The 21,906-nt window shown below is 45.2% G+C and overlaps 8 protein-coding genes across 8 annotated transcripts; 5 read left to right on the forward strand and 3 right to left on the reverse strand.

The window, feature by feature from the left end:
- Positions 1-22: 22 nt before the first annotated feature.
- Positions 23-1,819, reverse strand: VTN77DRAFT_9911 (uncharacterized protein; the record flags this gene model as incomplete). Its single annotated transcript, XM_069426570.1, has 3 exons — positions 23-92; positions 143-997; positions 1,050-1,819. 3 exons carry the CDS (start codon positions 1,817-1,819, stop codon positions 23-25), a joined length of 1,695 nt encoding a protein of 564 aa, XP_069273506.1.
- A 754-nt stretch (positions 1,820-2,573) lies between these two features.
- On the reverse strand, positions 2,574-3,742 carry VTN77DRAFT_9912 (uncharacterized protein; the record flags this gene model as incomplete). Its single annotated transcript, XM_069426571.1, has 4 exons — positions 2,574-2,755; positions 2,832-3,187; positions 3,247-3,344; positions 3,395-3,742. 4 exons carry the CDS (start codon positions 3,740-3,742, stop codon positions 2,574-2,576), a joined length of 984 nt encoding a protein of 327 aa, XP_069273507.1.
- A 335-nt stretch (positions 3,743-4,077) lies between these two features.
- VTN77DRAFT_9913 (uncharacterized protein) lies at positions 4,078-5,755 on the forward strand (the record flags this gene model as incomplete). The annotated part of the gene is made up of 3 exons (XM_069426572.1): positions 4,078-4,119; positions 4,172-4,462; positions 4,562-5,755. 3 exons carry the CDS (start codon positions 4,078-4,080, stop codon positions 5,753-5,755), a joined length of 1,527 nt encoding a protein of 508 aa, XP_069273508.1.
- A 1,590-nt stretch (positions 5,756-7,345) lies between these two features.
- Positions 7,346-8,575, forward strand: VTN77DRAFT_9914 (uncharacterized protein; the record flags this gene model as incomplete). The annotated part of the gene is made up of 7 exons (XM_069426573.1): positions 7,346-7,540; positions 7,596-7,646; positions 7,697-7,723; positions 7,780-8,099; positions 8,163-8,211; positions 8,269-8,430; positions 8,492-8,575. The coding sequence occupies 7 exons, from the start codon at positions 7,346-7,348 to the stop codon at positions 8,573-8,575; spliced, it is 888 nt and encodes a 295-aa protein (XP_069273509.1).
- Positions 8,576-8,679: 104 nt separating this feature from the next.
- Positions 8,680-11,199, reverse strand: VTN77DRAFT_9915 (uncharacterized protein; the record flags this gene model as incomplete). Its single annotated transcript, XM_069426574.1, has 7 exons — positions 8,680-8,754; positions 8,803-9,165; positions 9,218-9,682; positions 9,740-9,884; positions 9,945-10,735; positions 10,791-10,899; positions 11,009-11,199. 7 exons carry the CDS (start codon positions 11,197-11,199, stop codon positions 8,680-8,682), a joined length of 2,139 nt encoding a protein of 712 aa, XP_069273510.1.
- Positions 11,200-12,118: 919 nt separating this feature from the next.
- On the forward strand, positions 12,119-13,554 carry VTN77DRAFT_9916 (uncharacterized protein; the record flags this gene model as incomplete). The annotated part of the gene is made up of 7 exons (XM_069426575.1): positions 12,119-12,140; positions 12,222-12,567; positions 12,636-12,997; positions 13,052-13,184; positions 13,255-13,342; positions 13,395-13,445; positions 13,495-13,554. The coding sequence occupies 7 exons, from the start codon at positions 12,119-12,121 to the stop codon at positions 13,552-13,554; spliced, it is 1,062 nt and encodes a 353-aa protein (XP_069273511.1).
- Positions 13,555-15,335: 1,781 nt separating this feature from the next.
- Positions 15,336-17,114, forward strand: VTN77DRAFT_9917 (uncharacterized protein; the record flags this gene model as incomplete). The annotated part of the gene is made up of 3 exons (XM_069426576.1): positions 15,336-15,458; positions 15,511-16,956; positions 17,013-17,114. 3 exons carry the CDS (start codon positions 15,336-15,338, stop codon positions 17,112-17,114), a joined length of 1,671 nt encoding a protein of 556 aa, XP_069273512.1.
- A 1,359-nt stretch (positions 17,115-18,473) lies between these two features.
- On the forward strand, positions 18,474-20,539 carry VTN77DRAFT_9918 (uncharacterized protein; the record flags this gene model as incomplete). The annotated part of the gene is made up of 4 exons (XM_069426577.1): positions 18,474-18,645; positions 18,726-19,026; positions 19,090-19,190; positions 19,245-20,539. 4 exons carry the CDS (start codon positions 18,474-18,476, stop codon positions 20,537-20,539), a joined length of 1,869 nt encoding a protein of 622 aa, XP_069273513.1.
- Positions 20,540-21,906: the final 1,367 nt, after the last annotated feature.

Genomic DNA, 21,906 nt, shown 5'->3' on the forward strand with positions numbered 1-21,906 from the left:
CTTCATTTGGAGCCCTCTTTTCCTATCGATTAGTTGTCACTTTGAGAATTTTGCTGCATTGTTTTATTAGATATTGCCTTTCCGAATATAGACTGTGCCGGTATTAGAATATTGTCTTTGCACATATCATTAGATCACTCACATCAGTAGTGCACATGCTGCTCCAACGCCGAGTATTATTATGGTGTCATGAAGATTCTTTTCTGAAGATTGATGAATTGCTGACATTATAGAGAATGTAAGTGCACATATTCCGTAAGTTTGGCGTTCGAGGCTGATCTCGGATATGCTCATGTCGTTCTCATGCTGGCGGAGGTACTTTTTAATGAAGAGATAGCTCCAAATTGTTCTTATGGACATGTTGATGATGTTGGCCCATACAAGTCCAAAAGCCCCCCATCCTCCAAGCCGGAGAAGTAAAAATGAAACTGCAGCGAAGCACGCCGAAAAGGCCCCCATCCAAGCCGCTTGTTTGCGCATGTCAGAGGCGTTTCCTGCAGAGGAGACAAAGGCCTCTGTAATGCCGTTAAATGCCAAGAAGGGAATGTAGTAGCAGTATGCTGAGAGTAAGCTCTCAACCTTCGGAGACATCCATCGTGATCCAATCAAAATACGGATAACAAAAGGCACGACACTTGGTCCTATGGTGAATGTTAAGGCAGTGAGGATTCCGTATGCCCGTAATATATCAATTAAATGGGATTTAGCGACGTTGACACCGTCTGTATCGCCGTTCTTTGGCCCCCCGGAGTTGAGGAGTCTTGCAAATAGATTCCGACTGCTCTCCTCGATGGGCTGAAAAAGGATGCGTGCAACAAGGCCGCCATAGTTTGATGCGAGCGAGTAAATCCCCTGGTCTTCCAGACTTGACAGCGCAGCAACGATCATGGAATCACCTTGTGTAAGTAAATGTTTCACGATCAATTGTAGATATACATTGGCACCCAACCAAATCAGGCGGCGTGAAAACCTGTTTGCTAAATATTGTGAACCATTTCTTGACAGGTCAACACACGAGCTCGTAACTAACAGGAGAATTTTCGACCTACCTCGAATGTATAGGAGTGAGAAGGAACGAAAAGTTCTTCTCAGGAGATTTCCTGGCCATCTTCCAGATGTACCCGCAGATTAAAGCAAAAGAATATGCCAGATAACCTAGGGCAAATGGGAGGACACCAACATTCCACCCCGCCCAAGCCGCCCAGATTGATATGCCGCATACTGTGAAGCTCTTAGCGACTGCTGCACTTGTTTCAACAGCTGCTCGCGTTCTGTAAAGCATACGCTGCTGCACCACTGCAAAAAAAGGCTCTGTGGCGAGTTCGAAGAGACAAGATAATCCAATTATTTCCAGGCTGGTTTGAAAGAACGGCGTCCGAGAGATCTCTTCCGTGGCCAAGTAGAGGTAGCATAAGGCAAAGAGCACGACCAGTGGAAACCCCAGAGCCAGAGAGATATACGACACATTGATGACGGTTTGAGCGGCAACTGAGTCGAATATTGGATCAGTGAACGATGAATTTCCGGCACTGTGATCCTTGGAAGTTTTACTGCCAATCGCGACAGTTGTGGAATGAATCGGAGGCTCTCGCTGGATTACGGTCCGCAAGCATTCTCTGGAGAAATATAAGACGGTAATGGAGTACAACTCCAGCTGGGTTGCAACTCCTAGGATTTCTGGAGACAGGTGACGCAGTACTATTTGGTTGGAAGCAAAAGTCAGAGCACGCGATATCACCTGAATCAGGACCAGAAAAGTGGTGCCGTATGCAGGCGATACAAGAATTTCATTAAGATTGTAATGGCCCGAGAGTGCCATTGTTACAGGTTGTCGTGGTTGTGTGTCAATGGCTTGAACGGGGGGGCAAAGTACGTCGGCCTCATATATCTGATAATTTGCTGAAACAATTGGGATTAATTCATGATCATCTTGTAAATAGTGAGAGAATGTGGAGCTTCACAGGCGCATGTAATTACTGAAGTCCGAAAAGGAGAGTTTTGCATGTTGATTTGAAAAGAATTTAGAACATGATTGTGTTTTAATGTGGCTCTAGCTGCAGAGCAGAGGAGGTACTCCGTAGTACTCCATACAGGCCTAGCTGACCGAAGAAATGTTTACATTGTTTGTTCTTGTTGTATGCGCCATACCATAATTTGGATTTTTTTTTCTATTCGCCCTCGAATTTCCCTAACATTGAACTCAAGAGGCTGCCTTAGAATCAACTTGATCTATATTTTTTCAAAAGATCGATTTACCCCCAAAACACGAAGATTGAAGTATTTCCATTAACAACTACTTTACCAATAGAAACATCACAAGCTTTAACATAATTTGCTGGTCGTTTTAAAACGCTTGCGATACCAGTACTAGCAACGCCTGAGCTCTGAATTTATCATACACTGATAAAGGTATGCAGAAAATCGCTGTTCATATGGATGCAATCACTCTGCGATCAGTGTTTTAGTAATGTGAATAACGACGAAAAAGGAGGAGAGAGAAGGTTGGGGGGGGGGGGGGGGGGGGGAAGGAAATCGGAATTGAAAAAAAATACCTACAAGTAAAGCCAATACAGTTAGAATGGAGGAAGAAAGAAAGGATATCCCCCATTTTTCATTCTGAAGATGCTAAGGAGGAAGCTGTACATTCCAAGCAGCACTACTCCCCACACAATTACTGCCAGTTGCTGCGCCTTTGCATCCGCCATTCGTGGAACTTTCAATGCCAGTGCGATAGTTGCAAAAGACAATATCCCGTCTGAATTAATTTGGAGATTGTTAGAACCGATGCAAATTGCAGGACTCAATTTCAATTTCAAGGAGTGAGAACTCACAAATGGCTGCGATGATCTGGGTCTCCATTCCAAATTGATTTGAGAACCCCCCTGCAAAATAGCTTATACCTCCTCTTCCGTCGCCGGCAACATATGGAACCTTGCGGATATGGTTAAACATATGGCCGCTTGTGAATAGAAGGATAGCTATGAGACTGATAGCGGCCCACAGGTTTCGGTTTTGGAGTAGGGGAAGGACATAAGGTGATGACACGGTGAAAAGAGTAATAAGTCCCAGAAGGATTGTAATGACAGAGACAAGACGCATGTAATTGATAGGTCGGACCAGCGGAGGTTTTGGACCCTCTGGAAGATGGCGATTCATCCACACATAAAGCTGATCTGCAGAAATGGGGCTGCATTTGAAAATTCGTCAATAAGAGCGACTGGATGAGCAATAAAGGGATATCCTTACCCGCTGAAGTCGAATCTAACAGGCGTCCCATCCACCGTCGCAGATGGCCCTACAGTTGGAGGAAATAAGAGGACAATTGGAGCAGTTTGGAGCATAAGCTGGGCCAGCAATTAGATAATAATTTTGAAATCTGGGTTGATACACATACCTTTTGAAATGTTTTCTTGCCATTGTTAAAGTCCAAAGTCCCAAAGACGAGTTTGATCCCACCACCAGGTTGATTGGCCTTGTTCCAGCTCTTTGCAATAAGTTCCCATTCGGATTGGAATTCACGGCAGAGAACGCAGCCATAACGAGCTTCTAAGGCTGTGAGAAGAATAGCAACATGATAGTCGCGCGGGGCAGAAGTAAGTTCATCATACACAGTATCGTCCAGATCAATGGGAGCGTATCGAGAAAGCGATTGGAACTTCTGGAACTTGTCTACTGCAGGCTCAGCAGAAAATGCAATACCTGCTGCACACAGTAATGTAATGATACAAGAAAGGAATTTCATTTTTGACAGGCACAGAGAAGCTGCAGGAGGAGAGTCTTGGCTCTTTCAAGATTCTTCTGCAACTGCAGATATAGAGGTAGTACTGCGCCTTGATGACCCGCACTAGAGCGCAAGTTCCAAATGTCCAGGTGTCCACTTACGCGCAGTGCGGAAGTAGCTTAGTTCCACACAACAAACAGCTCCGTTCGGATAAGCAGATGGATAAGCAGACGCGTTGCAACAGAAATACTTCATCAACTCGTGTCAACTGACTTTATGCTTAATACTTTCTAAATAACCCCATTCAACATATCTATACATCTACCTGTATCGTATCAAGACATAAGTCTGGCTCTATGGCGCTGTTGTGCCAGGATGAATCATGCCCTGCGCATGAGGTACTTATCCTTCTTTTAACGCAATGGCCACAGAACTCACTCTTTTACCCAGTATGAATTATCCTTGAGGACTGCACAACTTGAAAATGTATTCGAGAAGACGCTTGCCCAAGTGAGACAGCTCTTTGATAGCGAGTCTACCCGAATCGTCCAGGTTGACCGATTACTGCTCGAAGCCGACAATGATTCTTTGCGTATGCGATGTCAGCAGACAGACAAGGAAATATCAGAACTAGTTGAAGCAGAATCAAATTTCAGACAACAGCTTCTTGAAGCTCATAATGAAATATCAAATTTAAAAGCCGCTCTGCGCACAAATTCGCGAACAATTCAAGATCTAAAGGTATGTATGTACCATTCCGACTCCTCCCCTGTCTTTTTTTTCACCGCCAACTCCAACCCTAGAATCGGTGGAATCTGTCTAATTAAATCACACCGGCAGAATGAGCTTGCGTCTCAGAACCGCAAGTTGTTGGAATATGAAACAGTCCTAGCAGAAAAGCTAAGCCTCGCAAAGGAGCTGTCAGATTTACAGCCCGAACTCAATCGTCTTAGAAGTCAGAATACCTCATATCAAACTTTACTCGCCGAGAAATTGTCCCTTGAACGACAGCTAAATTCACTTGAGGTTCAGATCGAAAATGAAAGACGCGCATTCGAGCGTGCAAGGCTCAACGATTTAAAACAGGAAGAAGAAGAGATGAGACTACGCTCCGAATTGGAGAAGATCCAGACCCAGATGGCCAAGGAGATCTCGGAAAGACGACGACTTGAACGAGAAAACCATGAAAGAACCCTTGAATGGGAAGGTCAGAAAAAACTCCTGGAAGATAAACTGGAAACTTTGCGGAAAAAGTTACGGTCGACAAAGGACAGGTTGAAAGAAGCTCAAAATGAATCGCAGAAGCCACCTATTGTTTTGACCAAAGACAGAACTAGCGAGGCCGGCTCACGAGCCCAACGCATTTCACTTAACCGTGCAACATCTGGGTTTGATCCTGATATGACCATTGCGACTCCGGGGGCCGTCCAAGCTACGGGAAAAATTAAGAGATCATCGGCTCTCCCTGGAGACAAATCATCCTTCTCAATCACGCCGTACCTCAGACGTACGAACACTGCCCCGGACTCACCCGCCAGCTCAATCGATGGCGAGGAGGGAGGCTATGAAACACGGGAAGCACCAGACAACGATATTGATTCTGATAATAATAGCAATGTGAAGAGTGAAGCGGGGCATGCTAAGCCAGCTATTGCGAGCGCCATCCGCGATTCAACGGACCATGATGATGTCGGAAGGCTCAATGAACTCTCCGGGACGAAGTCAACAGCAGCACCAGTTAGATTTTCTGGATCAAGTGAGGGAATTGAGCCGACAATTCCTAACGCTCCGGTTAACACCCTATCAATGCAAGGGAGGCAAAAACAAAAGAAGCGCAAGCTTCTAGGTTCCCAGCGTGAGAAAACGTTATTTGATGAGGAAGATGAGAAGCCTGAGAGGGGAAGAAAGGACAAGAGACTCGCAAGTGGCCAGAACTTGGCTATCAATCACTCGCAGTTCTTCAGTGGTTCGAGCCGAGGATTTGGAGGGTCGTCCGAGTTTTCCCCATTGAAACGAGGCAAAAGACCTCTATGAGCCCCCTTGCGTCTGTTTCTGCGCTTTTTTCATCTCCGAGGGGATTCAACTTTCGACTTTGTAACTTTTGGAAAGTGCGACGATACTGGGCAATGAGTGTAAGAGGCGATCTCAGGATTTATGGAAGCATTTCCCCAGAGCAGTTGCTGGATTATAAGTTCGGTCTGTATCTGATCCGAGGCTACTCAAGTCCACCACGGGGGTATCTTCATGCCTATAATTATACAGACCCATCAATCTTTACTCCGCACACCATATATTTATCTATTAGCTAGGCAATGGTCTGTAAGGCCAGGACTATCTAGGCGACCTTAGAGTACCATACCGGACGAGGTGAAGTAATTAGTGGTTGAATTATACTGAAATAACCGTATTTTTCTAAGTTACGATGGTCTAACACATGAAGGGACATCTATTAATTATGGTGAATGTAAATTCAAGTTACCGTGACTTGATTGTTATTGTATTTTATGGTAAGAGGTTGCATAACATGCTAGTTATACTGTAGTGCAGTGGTAATTATATATAACTATAATAATAAATACATGCTCCTTATAAGGAATATATATTAACTATTACCTAGATCTCCCCATTTATATACATACCCCCACAACAAGGCGACAACCCACTCTAGAACAATTCCTTTGTTATAAATATGGTATTAGCCTCGTTAGACAGTCAGAGAACAAATAGCAAATAGTAAGGCTATGGATACTACTTAACAAATAACTAACTGAGTCCTCCAGGCCTATCTGGCTATGACCTAGGCTTAATATCTTGCTGACTACAATACAATGAAGCGGAGAATGCAAAGGTAGTATCTATACCATATTTGTTTATCCAGAGTTTAATATATAATAACCTCTGCAAGATCAGGTCAATAACAGTTCTAAGTATCTCGAGGTTAAATACAGCGAAAAGCTGAAGAAATAACCCTTTTTAAAAGAAACTGTAATGAATTGCAGTTTCTTCGTGGTAAGAAAAAAAAATGACGTTTTAGGATGGCATTTCCACAAATTATGTATGTCTAGGAACATACTCCATACACCTACCTAAGTAGGTATTCCCATGGTCGATAATAAATAATAAAATGGTCAGGTTAGCATACTATTAGTAGCGATAGATAAAGAAAATCATTCAATCATTATCATTGGCCCACATACACGCCGCTTTTGTAACTCTCTGTACTTTATCCAATTAAAGACATGTCAGTGAGAAAAATAGTACCATGAATAATACGCTAATTTGATAATCATACAGGTATTAGTTACCTCCTACTAGGTATTAAAATACCAGGCCAGTCACATCAGGACCATGCGCATGGTTATTAATAATAATACCGGCCCACGGGGAATACGGAGTAGTACTCAGCCTGCCAAGCAACCCGATTGACTAAGACACCTTAAATTTCTAACTAATTCTGTAATGACGAAACACACCAGTGGAAACAGAATAAAGAACTGAGATCTTGCGAAGTTTACTACTGTGAATTCCTCTATTGCAAATTCTGTTGACCAGAGTGCTTGGCCCAACCTTGCTCTCAACTTTATTTAATAAGGAGGTCCACAAAGCATTAGCGCCTTCAAACATATGAAGTTGACGAGAATATGTGATATACCACCGTGGAGGCAACTCTTGTCCTATCGGTCTTGCGACTTCTCACCAGTGTTATCAAAACGTCTAGTGTCTTCAAAACGATGGCAGGCTCGCCAGCGAAATGATATATACACGAGAGAAGCTGCAGTGCAGGGATTAAAGAGCAGGGCTGCATTTAAGCTATTGCAGGTTGTGAACTATGCTTACTTCTTATCGACGATCTCTGCTGACGCAAAATCGATAGATTGATGAAAAATACCGGATCTTCCGTAGTGGGCAGACAGTTGTCGACTTAGTCAGTCTAACCCTATTGCTTTATTTATTCTTGTTGACAATTGCTTCCAGGGTTATGCACCTGGTTCATGGTCACAGGTTCGACAAACTGATGTAATTGATGCTGCCTGTTCTCTTTGCTAACTGTGCAACAGGTTGCAGTGAGCCGAACGCAACCCAACGGACGAGTCCTTGGTGTTGACATCATTCCCGCCCAGCCTCCCAAAGGAGTGTCGACGATACAGGGTAATTTTCTTTCTCCTGAGATACAGCAATATGTCCAAGAGTTTCTTCGCGATCCAGACAGAGGTCGGCCTCGCCCTGTCGCCTCTGAACGCCCTTTGCCAAGCTCAGTTGTGCAAGATACAAAATACCTAGATGGGGCACAAGTCTATCAACCCTACCGTGGAGAGCAAAATGCTACTATTGGTGATACAGAGTCAGAACAAACGGTGGATGTGGTTCTGAGCGATATGTCCGCTCCCTGGGTTCAAACAAGTGGATTTTGGAAGAGAAGTCTAAGTAACCCGTATCACAGGATGATGAACACCAGCGGCATTAGCTTCCGAGATCATGCCGGCAGTATGGTATGTTCTCCAATGAGACGAGATTTGCTGTCAGACATGTATATTGACGATTTTTAGGATCTTTGCCGGGCGGCTTTGCGTTTCAGTTTTAAGGTCTTGAAGGCAGGCGGCCACTTTGTCTGCAAATTCTATCAAGGACCTGAAGACAAAGATTTCGAAAAGCAATTGAGAGACTCCTTCGAGAAAGTCCACAGAATAAAGCCCGAGTCTTCTCGCAGTGTATGACTGTCGATCTCTGGACCTGCTTCACTTCAAGACACTTTGCTGAATGTGTTGATAGGAATCACGAGAGGCATATTTCGTCGCCATTGCTAGGAAGATAAAGGCTTCTAGTTCGACGGTGTCTGAGATCAGAGAAGCTTAAACGACTTAAACTAAGGTGTCATCCATTGATCGCAACCGAATGTGATACATGGCGTGTCAAGGTTGAGATCTCTGCTCGTCAGAATTTCTTCCTTCTTTATTACTTTATCCATCCACTAGTCCATCGGATTCGTCATCCCATTCAATTTCAGCTGTCGTCGCTTCAGCTGTTCGCTGGACCTTTTGACTGTCAGCACTCGTATAAAAGAAGCAGTTGATGGCACGAACCTCTTTCAGGCCACTTAGTTCTTCCACATATTCTTTGTCGTCCAGGGCCTTTTCAACAAAATCCCAGCCATCCTTTCTATAAGCATTGATTATGTTATCTGAGCATGCACTACAGCAATTGTAGCTTCTACCAGTCACAGGGACATTTGCAAAGGTGGAAAGAAAACCTCTAATCTGGTGCGGTACAAGACCAAGAGGATGTTCTCCCGGATCAATGTTCTGAGAAGTTGGAGCAGGAGCGGCTGCCCCTTCGGGATGTTGAAGAACTGACACAAAGAGCTCGACCAGTAGCGCTGATGCTATAGCGGATACTCCTGGGCGTGTGACGGTGCATTGTTGATCAAGTGTTTGATCTTTGAGAGACTATATCCACGTTAATAATAGCCTTCCGGTAATAGAGGAATGTTTGACTCACATCCATTGGTGCAACAACATCATTACAAAAATAACAACCAAGTTCTGGTGCCGCATTGGATGTCTTCACGCCATGACGCATGACGACAAAGGTATCGAATCCCAAAGCTGCATTCATGACGATCTTCCCGGTGGCTTTCCCGATCACCGTAGGTAACCAGCGAGACTCCCGACTATCCATGAGGAGAAATATAGCATCATGGTCGTCAATCAATTTCTTAAGGACCTCGAAATCTGTCCGAGCTTTAATGGTATCGGTTACCGGATGGCCGGGCATCGGAACAGTAAGGACATGCCCAGTGGAATTCACTCCTGGATAAATATCTCTCAAGGCCTCTGCAGCCCGGAGAGCCTTTTTAGCTCCCCCTTCAAGGCAGTCCTTGAAATTGAATAATGGTTGTCTCACTGGATTAGAGAATGAGACAGATCCATTGTCCACAAAGGTGATTGTCCGCACGCCCCAACCCTTCGTCAAATGATATCAGCTCTGCAGAGATAGAAAGAGACACATTTTTCCACGTACCAGCAAATTTCGAGCAACATAACTCCCCAACGTACCTGCTCCCAGGAGAAGACAGCTGGTATGTTTGACCTTTTCAAGGTCGAGGTTGGGGCTTATTCTCCACTTGATGAGCTTCAGATTTAAATCGACTGCCTGATCAGCTAATCTGTCACGGGGATTTTCAGCATTTCGAACTAGTATAGTTATCCGTTGTACCCAATCTTACTTGTGAGGATCCATGTACGCCGTCAAATCAGCGATGCGCCCAGCTAATTTGCCGGCAGGATTTCGCTCCCAGCCAGTCACCTTAGGCATTTGACCGTGTGCAATGTCAGAACCAGCTTCTCGAGAAGAGTCCAATTCGAGGGTGATCACTAAGCTCCGCCCTTGATCACGCTTTGACTGGACATCGCGGTAACACAAGATCTGCACCTTATCTAGTCCCCAACGTTGCCTCACGAAGACAAGAAGATTTCTCAGCATCCATCCGGGAGCATTGGGGTAATTAGAAGGGTCGGCAAAGCAGATGTAACAGTCTTCAAATTTCGCGCCGTCGAAAAACCCGGTTTCGTAGCTCGCAAGAGAGGATATCTTCCAGGAAAAACTAGTAGTATCGGAATGTGTTGGCCTGGCACGGTCGGTTTCAAGCAAATCACCCTGCTTAGATTTGCCAACATCCAACTCCATTCTCTCCAGGCCATTCCAATCTTTTCGAGCCAAGAAGAAGCCGTGCTGGCGAGGATCCACATCATATCTCCATGTCTGCACAGCATCAACCAAAGCAGAGCTTTCTTGTCCTGTGAGCTTTCGCGAACCGGGGATGACTGGGCCATCGGAACTCTCACTAGGGCCTGTGTATTTCGTTACAGGAACCCATGGGGGGTGAGAATGGATCGCAGGAAAAGCAAACCAGTAATGGAATCTGTATTTTTTGAGATCTGCAAAGGAAAGAATCATGAATGAGGATAAGAGAGAAGGGCAAGAATAGATTGTGCCATCATTGATAGCATCCCAGATCTGACAGGAAGCGTTAGTGTTATGCAAAGTCATGTAGGGACTTGAAAGTGCTCACAGTTTTTCCTGCTTGCTGTAGAATTGACGCTTTGTCCGCATTTCGATATTCCTCAATAGTATTGACATTCTTGATCGTCCCCTCAGCTCTATAATAACCAGCAAGAACCCTACAATTGACCAACTTTCAGTGAGTCGAACCGGTTGTCAAATAAGTGGGCCTCGAAGAAGCGAGAGAAGGAGATTTAAATATGTATGTCATGGGCTGAAAGCACTCACTCATCACTTGTAAGGGCATTTCCGTGAATCTGCATTCGGCATGATGCATCAGGTGCGTCGGATGGACGTATCTCATATAAACCTAGTACCTTTCGGGGGGAGTCGTCAAGCTTGTCATGATTGATCTTGAGAGATGCAAGTGACGTGTAAAACGGTAGTTCGATATCCGATACAAAGGGAGTGTACTGCATTTTGTACGATATCTAAGGAACTCTCGGCTTGAAGCCCTCAGCGAAATGGTACAACAGAACAGAAGACGAATAATTCGGTGACTCGCAGCCGACGCAAAGGAAATGACGTCTCTTCAGATACCTGCTTTCCCTTTCACGTCGCACGCAGGGATTGGATCGCCTTTGGAGAGAAACCCATTCGATGCGCTTGGGTTGCAGACAATGGACATCAGAGAGGTGGCAGTTGATCGCTGGTTATCTCAGATTTATCTCTACTTTAGAGAAGCAGAGGCGACATGTTGTCTTGGTAGATGACGAACTTGGGCAGATGATGGCAATCAGCAGATTCAGTCACGGTCCAACTATGGTTGATGTCATGTCAACTATCTGAACCTAACATTACTGTAAGGCTGCCAGGCCCAAGTTCAGCACGTGTCGGACCCCGCGATTAGACACCAAAGAACGTTTCATCATTGGTTACGGAGTAGTGTAGCTGCCCCGAGGTTCCATTGGCCATATTCGGACGGAGTGGACCCTCGATCGCTCATCCATTGGACGTCCTGCCTACCTATCTGTGACCACTGACATTTTTCCGTTTACTCTGAAGTGCACAGAGCTCAATATTAAATTAATGTCCGTGGAATCAGCGCAGTATACTACACTGTGGCTATCGCAACGCGAGGCCACCACTCAAATTACCAAACCGGACAGCATTTTCCTTTCAAGGGCTTCTCCGATATGTCTCTCAGCAGGTCGAATTTTTGAAACGTCCGCCTCGTCTCTAATAATACCGTTGTTTGAAGACCTGATTTGATGAAATACCTCCCGCCTCCCAACATCTATTGTCATTGCATTCTGACCAGAGTATATATCCTTAACCCTGTTGCAGCCTGGCTTGTAGCGAGTTGGAGCTTACATTGAGTATTCTGCTTGGAGAATCATGCTCATCGGTCTGTGTGGAGGTCGGTTTGCGGAATCCTGTTTTGCAGAGCGTTTTCTATCCGCATAATCTAGGCACAAGCAAGTAGCTGACTCTATTAAAGGCATTTGTGCTGGTAAGCACGCCATTGCGGAGTACTTGATTCAAGAGGAGGGGTTCCAATTGCTCGAATTGGTCAATAAGAACCCTCTCCAGATATCCGATGGCCCCGGTGATGATTCTCTGCTGCAAGCTTCCGATATAAGGCGTAAGAGCGGCCATGATTCTGATCTAGTATTTGAGACCGTCGATGCACTCTTGGAATTTGTAACGAAGAGATGGAGGGAACGGTGGGTTACAACCGACATCTGGGATGGTGCTATATTAGATCGGCTTCTTCAACGCCCATTCTTTCTCCTCGTTAGCGTAGATGCGCCGGTTAGTTTACGATGGCAAAGATTTAGGGATAGGTGAGTTCAAAGCAGCCGGCGCTGTATACCGTGAATGGACAGAGGCCGAGACTAATATGCCATTGTAGGTGCTTGAAGCGCCAGCTGGATCCTCCAGATCTCGAAAAGTTTGTTCTTTGGAACGACCGGCATTTATATGACAAAGACATTGGTCGCGCCTATTTGACAGATAGAGCGCAGGTTCGCCTCTTCAATTCTTCGTCGTCATTGCGTGAACTGCACGCAGCCCTGAAGGCGCTGGACCTGGCCAACGAGCAGCGTCTGCGGCCAACTTGGGACCAGTATTTTATGCACCTGGCATCTCTTGCTGCGCAGCGAAGCAATTGTATGAAAAGAAGAGTGGGCTGCGTTATCGTTCGGGATCATCGTGTTATAAGCACGGGATACAATGGAACTCCACGCAATATCAGAAATTGCAACGAGGGCGGATGTAAGTGATGTTCGCATAATTGTCCTGGGTTCCTGGTAGATCTAACAAACATAGGCCCTCGATGTAATCGTGGTGAGGGTGGAGGTTCGGGTCTGTCAATGTGTCTCTGTATCCACGCGGAGGAGAATGCCCTTTTAGAGGCAGGAAGAGAGCGCATTAGAGAAGGCGCGATACTCTATTGTAATACGTGAGGATGATTTTCTTCCCCCACCCAATGTCGTCCACGGTTACAAAGCTGACATGACATGCTCATGAAGGTGCCCTTGCTTGACGTGTACTGTGAAGATCGCTCAAGTTGGTATTTCTGAAGTAGTTTACTCCCAAAGTTACAATATGGATAAAGAAGTGAGTGGCGCTACCTTTTTCTTTTACGTAAAATCTAACTTACACGGAATAGAGTGCAGCCATTCTGGAGGCTGCCGGTATACGCCTCCGTCAATTCTCACCTGTGAGATCCCCTCCGTATATTTCAATGCAACAATGCTGACAATTGGTAGCCTCGAAACGGCCTCATTTATCTCCAATCTTTGGGGGTTTCTAACGGAGAGACAACTTAGGGGGCATGATGGCATTATCATGATTAAATAACTATGACTTTGCGCATGTAACGAGAGTAAACGTTATGCCATCGGAATTATGTGTACAAGTCCTCTACATAGCTTACATATCTGATCAATAATTCAATTCATTTGGAATTTTCTGTGAGGGGAAATCGAACACAAGAGGGAAAAAAGGGGGGAACAATTGCGGAAATGAAAGAAAAAATGTCATTAACAGGAAGAGAGGAATGTCATCTCATCATTATTTTTTCCATGGCGTTAGTGACTTCCTGTTGTTGTTGTTGCATTCCTTACACCGATGTTAGCTCCCAAAGGGCCATGCTGGGGGCCTATCTAGCTGACTAATAATTTTAAAGCCATACAAATAGCCTTGCTAAATTATATATAAAAAGATAGGCAAATAATCCTAGTCCTAGAAAGGATCCCAATTTAATTAGCTAGTAGGAGGCATTAAATAGTAGGGTTATAATATAATAAAATAGTATTGCCCCTATATGCTTTATTAGATCCAACTAGAATAAGGCTCCCTTAGGGGCTTAGTTCCAACCATATATATATTTATGGTCTGCAAGGCTTGTAAGCTAGAGCAGAGCATATAGTGGTAACATGTCAGAATTTACAGCATTGAATAGGTAAATTGCTTTTTTTAGTAGATATAGGGGTATATCTCTACCCTAGAAGGTTTTCTAGGCCATAGGTATTTGCTTCTTAGAGATGGGTGCATCCAGTAGGCTTTGGGTAACTACTAGGAGCTCCTTAGAGGCATCTGATAGATGTTAGCCTAATAGGCTAGTCTTCAGCATATAGGGAGGCCTATAGGCTTATAGGTAGGCTTATAGGTAGGCTTATAGGTAGGCTTATAGGTAGGCTTATAGGTAGGCTTATAGGTAGGCTCATAGGTAGGCTCATAGGTAGGTTTGTAGTAGGTTTGTAGTAGGCTTGTAGGTAGGCTTGTAGGTAGGTATTACTTAAAGGGATCTATAGCAAGAACTATGGTAAAAAAATATAGGTAGGGAGCCCGCCTGGAAAGTAGATAATCTATCTCGTAGGTAGGCTCGTAGTAGGTTCGTGACTTCCTGACGTACGAAGTACAGTCAAACCTCGCTATAACGATACTCGATAATCGATACAGCGATCAAATTTGGTGACCAGAATTCCAAAATTTGGTGCAAAATGAATTCGTTATAACAATAACCTTCCTAAAGCGGTTTAGTGATGCGTTATACCGATCGAAAATTTTGCCCGAATTAGGATCGTTATAACGAGGTTTGACTGTATTTGAACATCGAATCCAGGGCCAATAATACCGCCACAGTCAGTTTTGTGGGGCTTTTGGCTTTTCGGTCGGAGCCAGAGTGCCGCACAGAGCGTATAAATGGAAACCCGGTTATTCAAATCATCATGATTACCCATGCATTGACTTTGCTTGGCTAATTGGTAATTCTAGAATTCGACAGATTAGAATTTCATACCGGATCTCGTGGTGAGGAAACTTAATATTATTGTGGGTTGATTCATAGCACCATTTCTCATCAAGAGGCGGTATCTATCGGAAGTGGGAAAAAAAATCAGGCATATTACTCCGTAGGTGTGACTCAGAAATTGGAAGTGTCGCTCTGACTCTGGCAGCCCACACAGAAGCCTGAAGCTGCATGGACGCGTAAGAACGGTGCACACTTAAATGCGCAACTTTCAATCATCTGAACCTTTTGTCCTCTTGCTGCGCAATTCCTCACATCATTATTCTTGCTACCAAAGACTGCTTATTCTAAGTCAACATGCCCACAGTGCACCTGCTTGATTATGTTGCTGGGAACGTTAGATCTCTAGTCAATGCAATCCAAAAGGTTGGCTATGAAGTAGAATGGATCAAATCACCACAGGAAATTCGCAATGCAGAGGTGAGCACTCGGGAGGTTATCGTCGTGTCTACATGCTGAATTTATGTCATAGGTATTGATTTTGCCGGGAGTTGGGCATTTTGGACACTGTCTTTCTCAACTCGCTGCCGGAGGCTTTTTGGAACCAATTCGGGAGCATATTGAATCGGGCAAGCCTTTCATGGGTATCTGTGTCGGGCTGCAGGCACTTTTCAGTGGCTCCGACGAAGACCCAAAAGTTCCTGGTCTGGGATTGATACCAATGCGACTGCAAAAATTCGATGACAGTAGCAAGAGCGTACCGCACATCGGATGGAACTCAGCTAGAAGCACCAGTCAGGATGGCTCCAAGTCCACGATATTCTATGGAGTGCGTCCAGACAGCAAATACTACTATGTTCATTCATATGCTGTTCCTTACGAGGCTGGCGTTCTGGAAAAAGAAGGATGGTCGGTCGCTACGGCTATGTACGGAGAAGAAGAATTCGTTGGTGCGATAGCACGGGGAAATGTCTTTGCGACCCAATTTCATCCTGAGAAGAGCGGACAAGCAGGCTTGCGCACAATTCGTGCTTTTTTGACGGGCCAAAAGTTTGAGTCCTTGGAGATATCTGCTCGGGAGGCCGAAAAGCAAGACGGATTGACTCGGAGAGTTATTGCGTGTCTTGATGTACGAACGAACGATGAAGGAGATCTCGTGGTCACAAAAGGAGACCAATACGACGTGCGAGAGAAAGACGGGATAAATAGCGGTGGGAAAGTAAGGAATCTTGGCAAGCCAGTCGAAATGGCAAGGAAGTATTACGAACAAGGCGCCGACGAAGTAACATTTCTGAATATCACATCTTTTCGAAACTGTCCTCTGAAAGACGCTCCCATGCTGGAAATCTTACGGCGAACTTCGGAAACTGTGTTTGTTCCCCTCACGATCGGCGGGGGAATAAGGGATTCGATAGACACGGATGGCACTCTAGTTTCTGCGCTGGACGTTGCTACGATGTATTTTAAGTCTGGTGCTGACAAGATTAGCATCGGTTCCGACGCCGTTATTGCCGCGGAGGAGTATTACGAAAACGGGAGGAAATTGACCGGAAAGACTGCGATAGAACAGATATCGAAGGCATATGGGAATCAGGCCGTCGTTGTCAGTGTGGACCCAAAACGTGTCTACGTCAACGGGCCAGGGGACACCAGCCATCACACAATCAAGACGGCATATCCAAATGCTGAAGGCCAAGACACGTGTTGGTATCAATGTACTATCAAAGGAGGTAGAGAAGCTCGTGACCTCGACGTTCGTCAACTGGTACAAGCGGTGGAAGCAATGGGAGCCGGCGAGATTCTTCTGAATTGCATCGACAAAGATGGGAGCAATAGCGGCTTTGATCTGGAATTGATTCGTGACGTTAAAGCCGCTGTCAAAATTCCAGTGATTGCCTCTAGTGGAGCTGGGCAGCCGGCCCATTTCGAACAAGTTTTCAAGGAGACTCCGACAGATGCGGCACTGGGAGCTGGCATGGTACGTATGATGAACGTTCTCCCTTATGACAAACAATTCTGACAAATACATACCAGTTCCACCGTGGCGAATACACTGTAAATGACGTCAAAGCCTATCTGATGGATAGGGGGTTCCTTGTGCGGAAACCTGAGACTGATGAATCCTCGATCTTATAATGCCTTCAAATATACTTATCCGAGAACAGGGCGTTTCGCGCCATAGGCAGTTTGAATAATGCACCTGGTGTTATTTATCAATTACCATTGATTCAACCCTAGAAAATAAAATTCTGCTCAATTGAAATACAGATCCCACTTAAATAACATGAAAATCACTGATTTCTTTTTCTCTTGAGCGAGATTTTCGTCCTTTTCTACTTGAATTCAACGGCGCAAGTGAACGACCCTTGACAATGAAGATTTTCCTGCCGAACATTCTGCCCCACTGTCTAAGATAACCTTCGTTGGCTATATACATGTAGGGGTTAAAGCCTCTATCTGACTTAAGGTACCTGCCTAGTTCCAAGGTAGGTACTGTAGATACTGTACGGAGCTACCTTGTAGGTGAGGTCTGTGTCTGCGGCTAGTTATTGGATGCCTGCGCTGACAAAGCAATATTGGTGAAATCCAATAGGGTTCAACCCTCTCTGCAGATTCGACCCACTTGTTGCTTTCTGCTTTTGGGTTTGGGACCGTCTCTTCGCCACTCGTGACTGCACTTGCTTAATAATAAAACCTTGCATTGCAAATTAGTACTCTTCTCAACACTTCATCTTCACTTCACCCCTTGTCATCAATCCCGAAGCCCCGTTTTATTCGGCTGAATTCACGCATCAGAAGCATGCTTTGATTTATCTGGGCTGGAACACGGCCTCCTGTCCTCTGCTTGTTGTCGAAATACTGTCAGCTCCCCCAGTGGCCATTTCCTGCAGGTAGCCACGTACGACCTAGTTTCTGCGACTCGGACGTTCTCTCTCGACTTGTGTCCTAGTTCTGTCAGTGACAGGAAAGAGCTCATCGCACGCGAGGTATTTGAAGGACTTCCGAATAGTTCCTTGAATCGCGGAGGAGCTTCGTTGTTCGTTTGTGGCTGGGGCAGGGAAATCAGGAAGGCTTTCCGTTTCGCCTTCTACTTGTCTGCAGAGCTCATACCGCTTCATGTATACAAGAGTCTGTTCCTTGTTTGTATCCAGCAGCCTTCGAGTGCTTTCCAATCAACATACAACCAAAGAGTTCTGTCAATTCATGAGATCGGATAACTTCATCGATAGACATCGAAATTTGGTCTCTGAATTCTGATTTGATATATTCTCTTCATAATAACCCTTTGGACAGACCGCTCGGGAATAAATTTACCTACTGGAGCCATAGCTTCTGTGCGATCTCAGGCCTTGAAGTTCTTTGCCGCGTGATTTCTTTTCTTTTCTTTCCTTTTTTTTTTTGCCTCTTTCCCCTGGGTCTATCTGTACCTTCGTTATACCGCAGCATTGCTGTCTAGCGATTCTCTCAAACACTTGGCCCTGAAAATCGAATACAATGTCATCTTCTGTTCACTTCAAGTTCAAATCTCAAAAAGAACCCTCGAGGGTGACTTTTGACGGCACCGGCATTTCGGTGTTCGAACTGAAGCGTGAAATCATCACTCAGAATAAGCTAGGCGATGGAACTGATTTTGAATTGTCAATCTACAACGAGGATACTGGAGAAGGTTTGTTTAGGCTCGCAAGTGATGTGATGTGTCTGCATTTACGTCAAATGGAATAGGCTAACAGTATCGCGTTGATACAGAATATGACGATGATACATCTATAATTCCTCGCTCGACATCCGTCATAGCGCGAAGATTGCCTGCGGCAAGACCAGGTAAGGGTGGTGCTGCACGCTATGTTTCTGGCAAGATGCCAGTAACTGCACGTAACACCGCTCGTGCTGAGCCGTCATCATCGAATCGCTCGACTACCGGCCCTGGTCAGATAATCAACAGCAGCATGTCAGAACTTGACAATGCTCAGACCGAGGACGAGAAGATCAAAGCTCTTTTCAATCTTCAGGCCAACCAATGGAAAGAACAGCAACAAGAGATGGCAAAGTAAGCAAAAGTAATATACCTTGTATGAAAAGGAAAGTAAACTAACTGTAAATGTTTTTCTAGTGCCACACCCGTTCCATTTGGCCGTGGCCGAGGCAAACCTGTCAATGTTCCAGATCATCCCCCTCCTCCTGGATATCTTTGTTATCGTTGTCGAGAAAAAGGTACGGATTTATCGTCCCTTGTTTTGACCGGCCTCGTTAACATTTGTAATGTAGGGCATTGGATTCAGGCTTGCCCCACGAACAACGATCCAAAGTTCGACGGCAGGTATCGTGTGAAAAGGTCGACAGGCATTCCCCGATCTCTGCAAACGAAAGTTGACAAGTCTGTGGCCCTGGCTCTGGATGGCTCGACCGAGGACTTTAAGAACTCAGGGATTATGGTCAATGCTGATGGTGATTTTGTCATCGCTCAGCCTGATAAAGCAGCTTGGGAAATGTATCAGGAGAAGGCCAAGGCGTCCGCGGCTGCAGCTGCGGAAGCCGCAGCTGCAGAAGGCAGCAAGGAGCTGCAGGCTAGAGGTTTGGAATGTCCGATTGACAAACGGATGTTTTTGGAACCTACAAGAACACCATGCTGCAAGAGAACGTACTGCAATGATTGTATCACAAATGCCCTGATTGAGAGTGATTTTGTCTGTCCAGGATGTGCCACTGAAGGCGTATTACTTGACAATCTTTCAGTTGACGATGAGGCCGTCGCAAAGATAAAAGCGTACGAAGCCGAGAAGGCAGAAGAGAAGAAAGAAAAGGAGAAGCAGGAACAAGTCGATGACTCTGCTCATCACACTAAGAAAGAAGCCGAAGATGACGCCACCAGATCTCCTAGGCTCACAACCGCAACATCTTCCCCAAGTTTATCAAACCAGCCTGGGTCAAGTCAGTCAAAGAAAAGGGCTGCAGAAGAGGAAGCTATCAAGGAAAGCTCCGACAAATCTAATTCCGCCCCGATGATGAAGAAACAGAAATCCCAGGACCAACCGGGATCCTCGGACAGTTCAGATTCTCAGGCAAAAGATCCTCTATCAAATATTCCTCCGTTCCCATTCAACCAGCAGATGCCTTTCGGCAACCTCGGGTTTGCCCAATCTCAAGGCATGACGACAATGCCGTTTAGTGATAATAGCTTTGTTCCTGGCGGAATGGGATTCATGAATCCCATGATGTTGCCTGCTGGTAACGGCTATATGGCTAACGGTTGGGGCCAGATGAATGGCGTTGATTTCCCTTTCCAGCCAAATAACGCCTACGGACACCCTAATATGTTTAATGGGGGGATCAGTACTTCGATGCCAATGAATACAATGGGTCAAATGGCGGGTTTTATGCAGCAGCAACCCGGTTTTCAGCAAGGAGCAGGGATGAATGCGTTTTCGAATCAACAACGTACCACGTTCAGTGCGCCGTTGGGCAGGGAGGAAGATAATGCATACTTTCGCCAGCCTGTCAATCCGCACAGACATCAAGCAAGACAACGGCGAATAAGACCGAGTGATTATCGAGAGCTCTAGTTGCCTTCATCTTATGGTCGCGTACTTCTGCGACTCCTGTTTCCTGGCTTTCTGTCCATTTGGAGCATTATGGCCACCGTGTGTGCATCATGGTTGTTGTCGCAAATATACCACATTTTTTAATTTTCGGGGCATGTTATTTTACTTCCCGATCCAGACAAGCCTGTGCTTTTGCATCCATCTTCGCTTTCTACCTCTTATATTTTTTTCTTCACTTGACAATCTCTTCGCTACCGAGGACGGTGATTACCTATGCTGCCTTGCAGTACTCACATCGAGCAGGCTCGGCAAAGCGTATGATTTTAGCTCTAGACTATTTGAGAGGATGAGGGTTCCAAGGCTAGTGTACCGGAGTTTGGGGGTTCGGGGTGAAGGGAATGAGTCGTTTCCTTTCGTCTGCGCATTCGTCTTTTACGGCCGACCCTAGGTGCTGTTGTTTAAGCTTTGTCCAATCGACGAGATGAATCATGTAAATATGTACATTCAATAACAAAAACTCTCAGTGAGATTCTCGATAATTTAAATACCTATTTTACGCGAAATGACGGACACAATGCGTATGTTCTGGTTTGATATCTCGTGTAGAAATTCTGCCATGCTTCCCAGGCAGTGCATTCATATACTTGCAAGTTCCTATGAGCACGAAGCCTTTGCAAATAATTCAAAAATTTTCTACACACCAGAAGTGACATGCTTGTTTTAATTTAATTTGAAAGGTAACCCTCTGTATAGGACCAGCCAACTGTAAGAATGTACTCCGTAGGTGACGAGGTAGTTGGAAAAACACGCTTATTGGTTGGAAAGTGGTGTTATGAGAGGTATAAGGCAGTCTACGGACAATTCCAAGTAATATGTTGTGCAGGCACAGAGCAGCCAACCATTCTTCAAGTATTTGCCCTCCTGTCGACATTTGGGTATCATCATGTAGGGAAATCGGTTGGTTCCATGTTCGCCCAACAGCTGCATAACTACTACCTAGGTAGGTAGTGTGGCACAAGAATTAAGATCACCTGATGAACCCACTTTAGCCACAACCATTAGCCTCACCCAGGTGTTTTCAGTTGATGCCTGAGGCAGAAATTCCCCATCTTTCCAAGCGTTTCACTATTCTATACGTAGTTAATAACCATCAGTCCATCCCCCCCATCCTTCCGTACTTTACCTTCTCTTGACATCTACTGTGCAACTGTCGACGACCTGTGAACTACTAAGTCAGATTCAGAACAGCACGAATCTTATCTGCTGCTTTTCATCCTCGTATCTGTTTTAGCAATCCTGAAACCCTGCTTTACCACTTTTCGCCTCATCCGAAGCCATCAGCCCTTACTCAATCCAACACTCTTCCACGTAGCCAGACTGTTCGGAAG

The sequence above is a fragment of the Rasamsonia byssochlamydoides genome (assembly GCF_041956645.1).
Source record: "Rasamsonia byssochlamydoides strain NRRL 3658 unplaced genomic scaffold VTN77scaffold_99, whole genome shotgun sequence".
NCBI classification, from domain to species: domain Eukaryota; kingdom Fungi; phylum Ascomycota; class Eurotiomycetes; order Eurotiales; family Trichocomaceae; genus Rasamsonia; species Rasamsonia byssochlamydoides.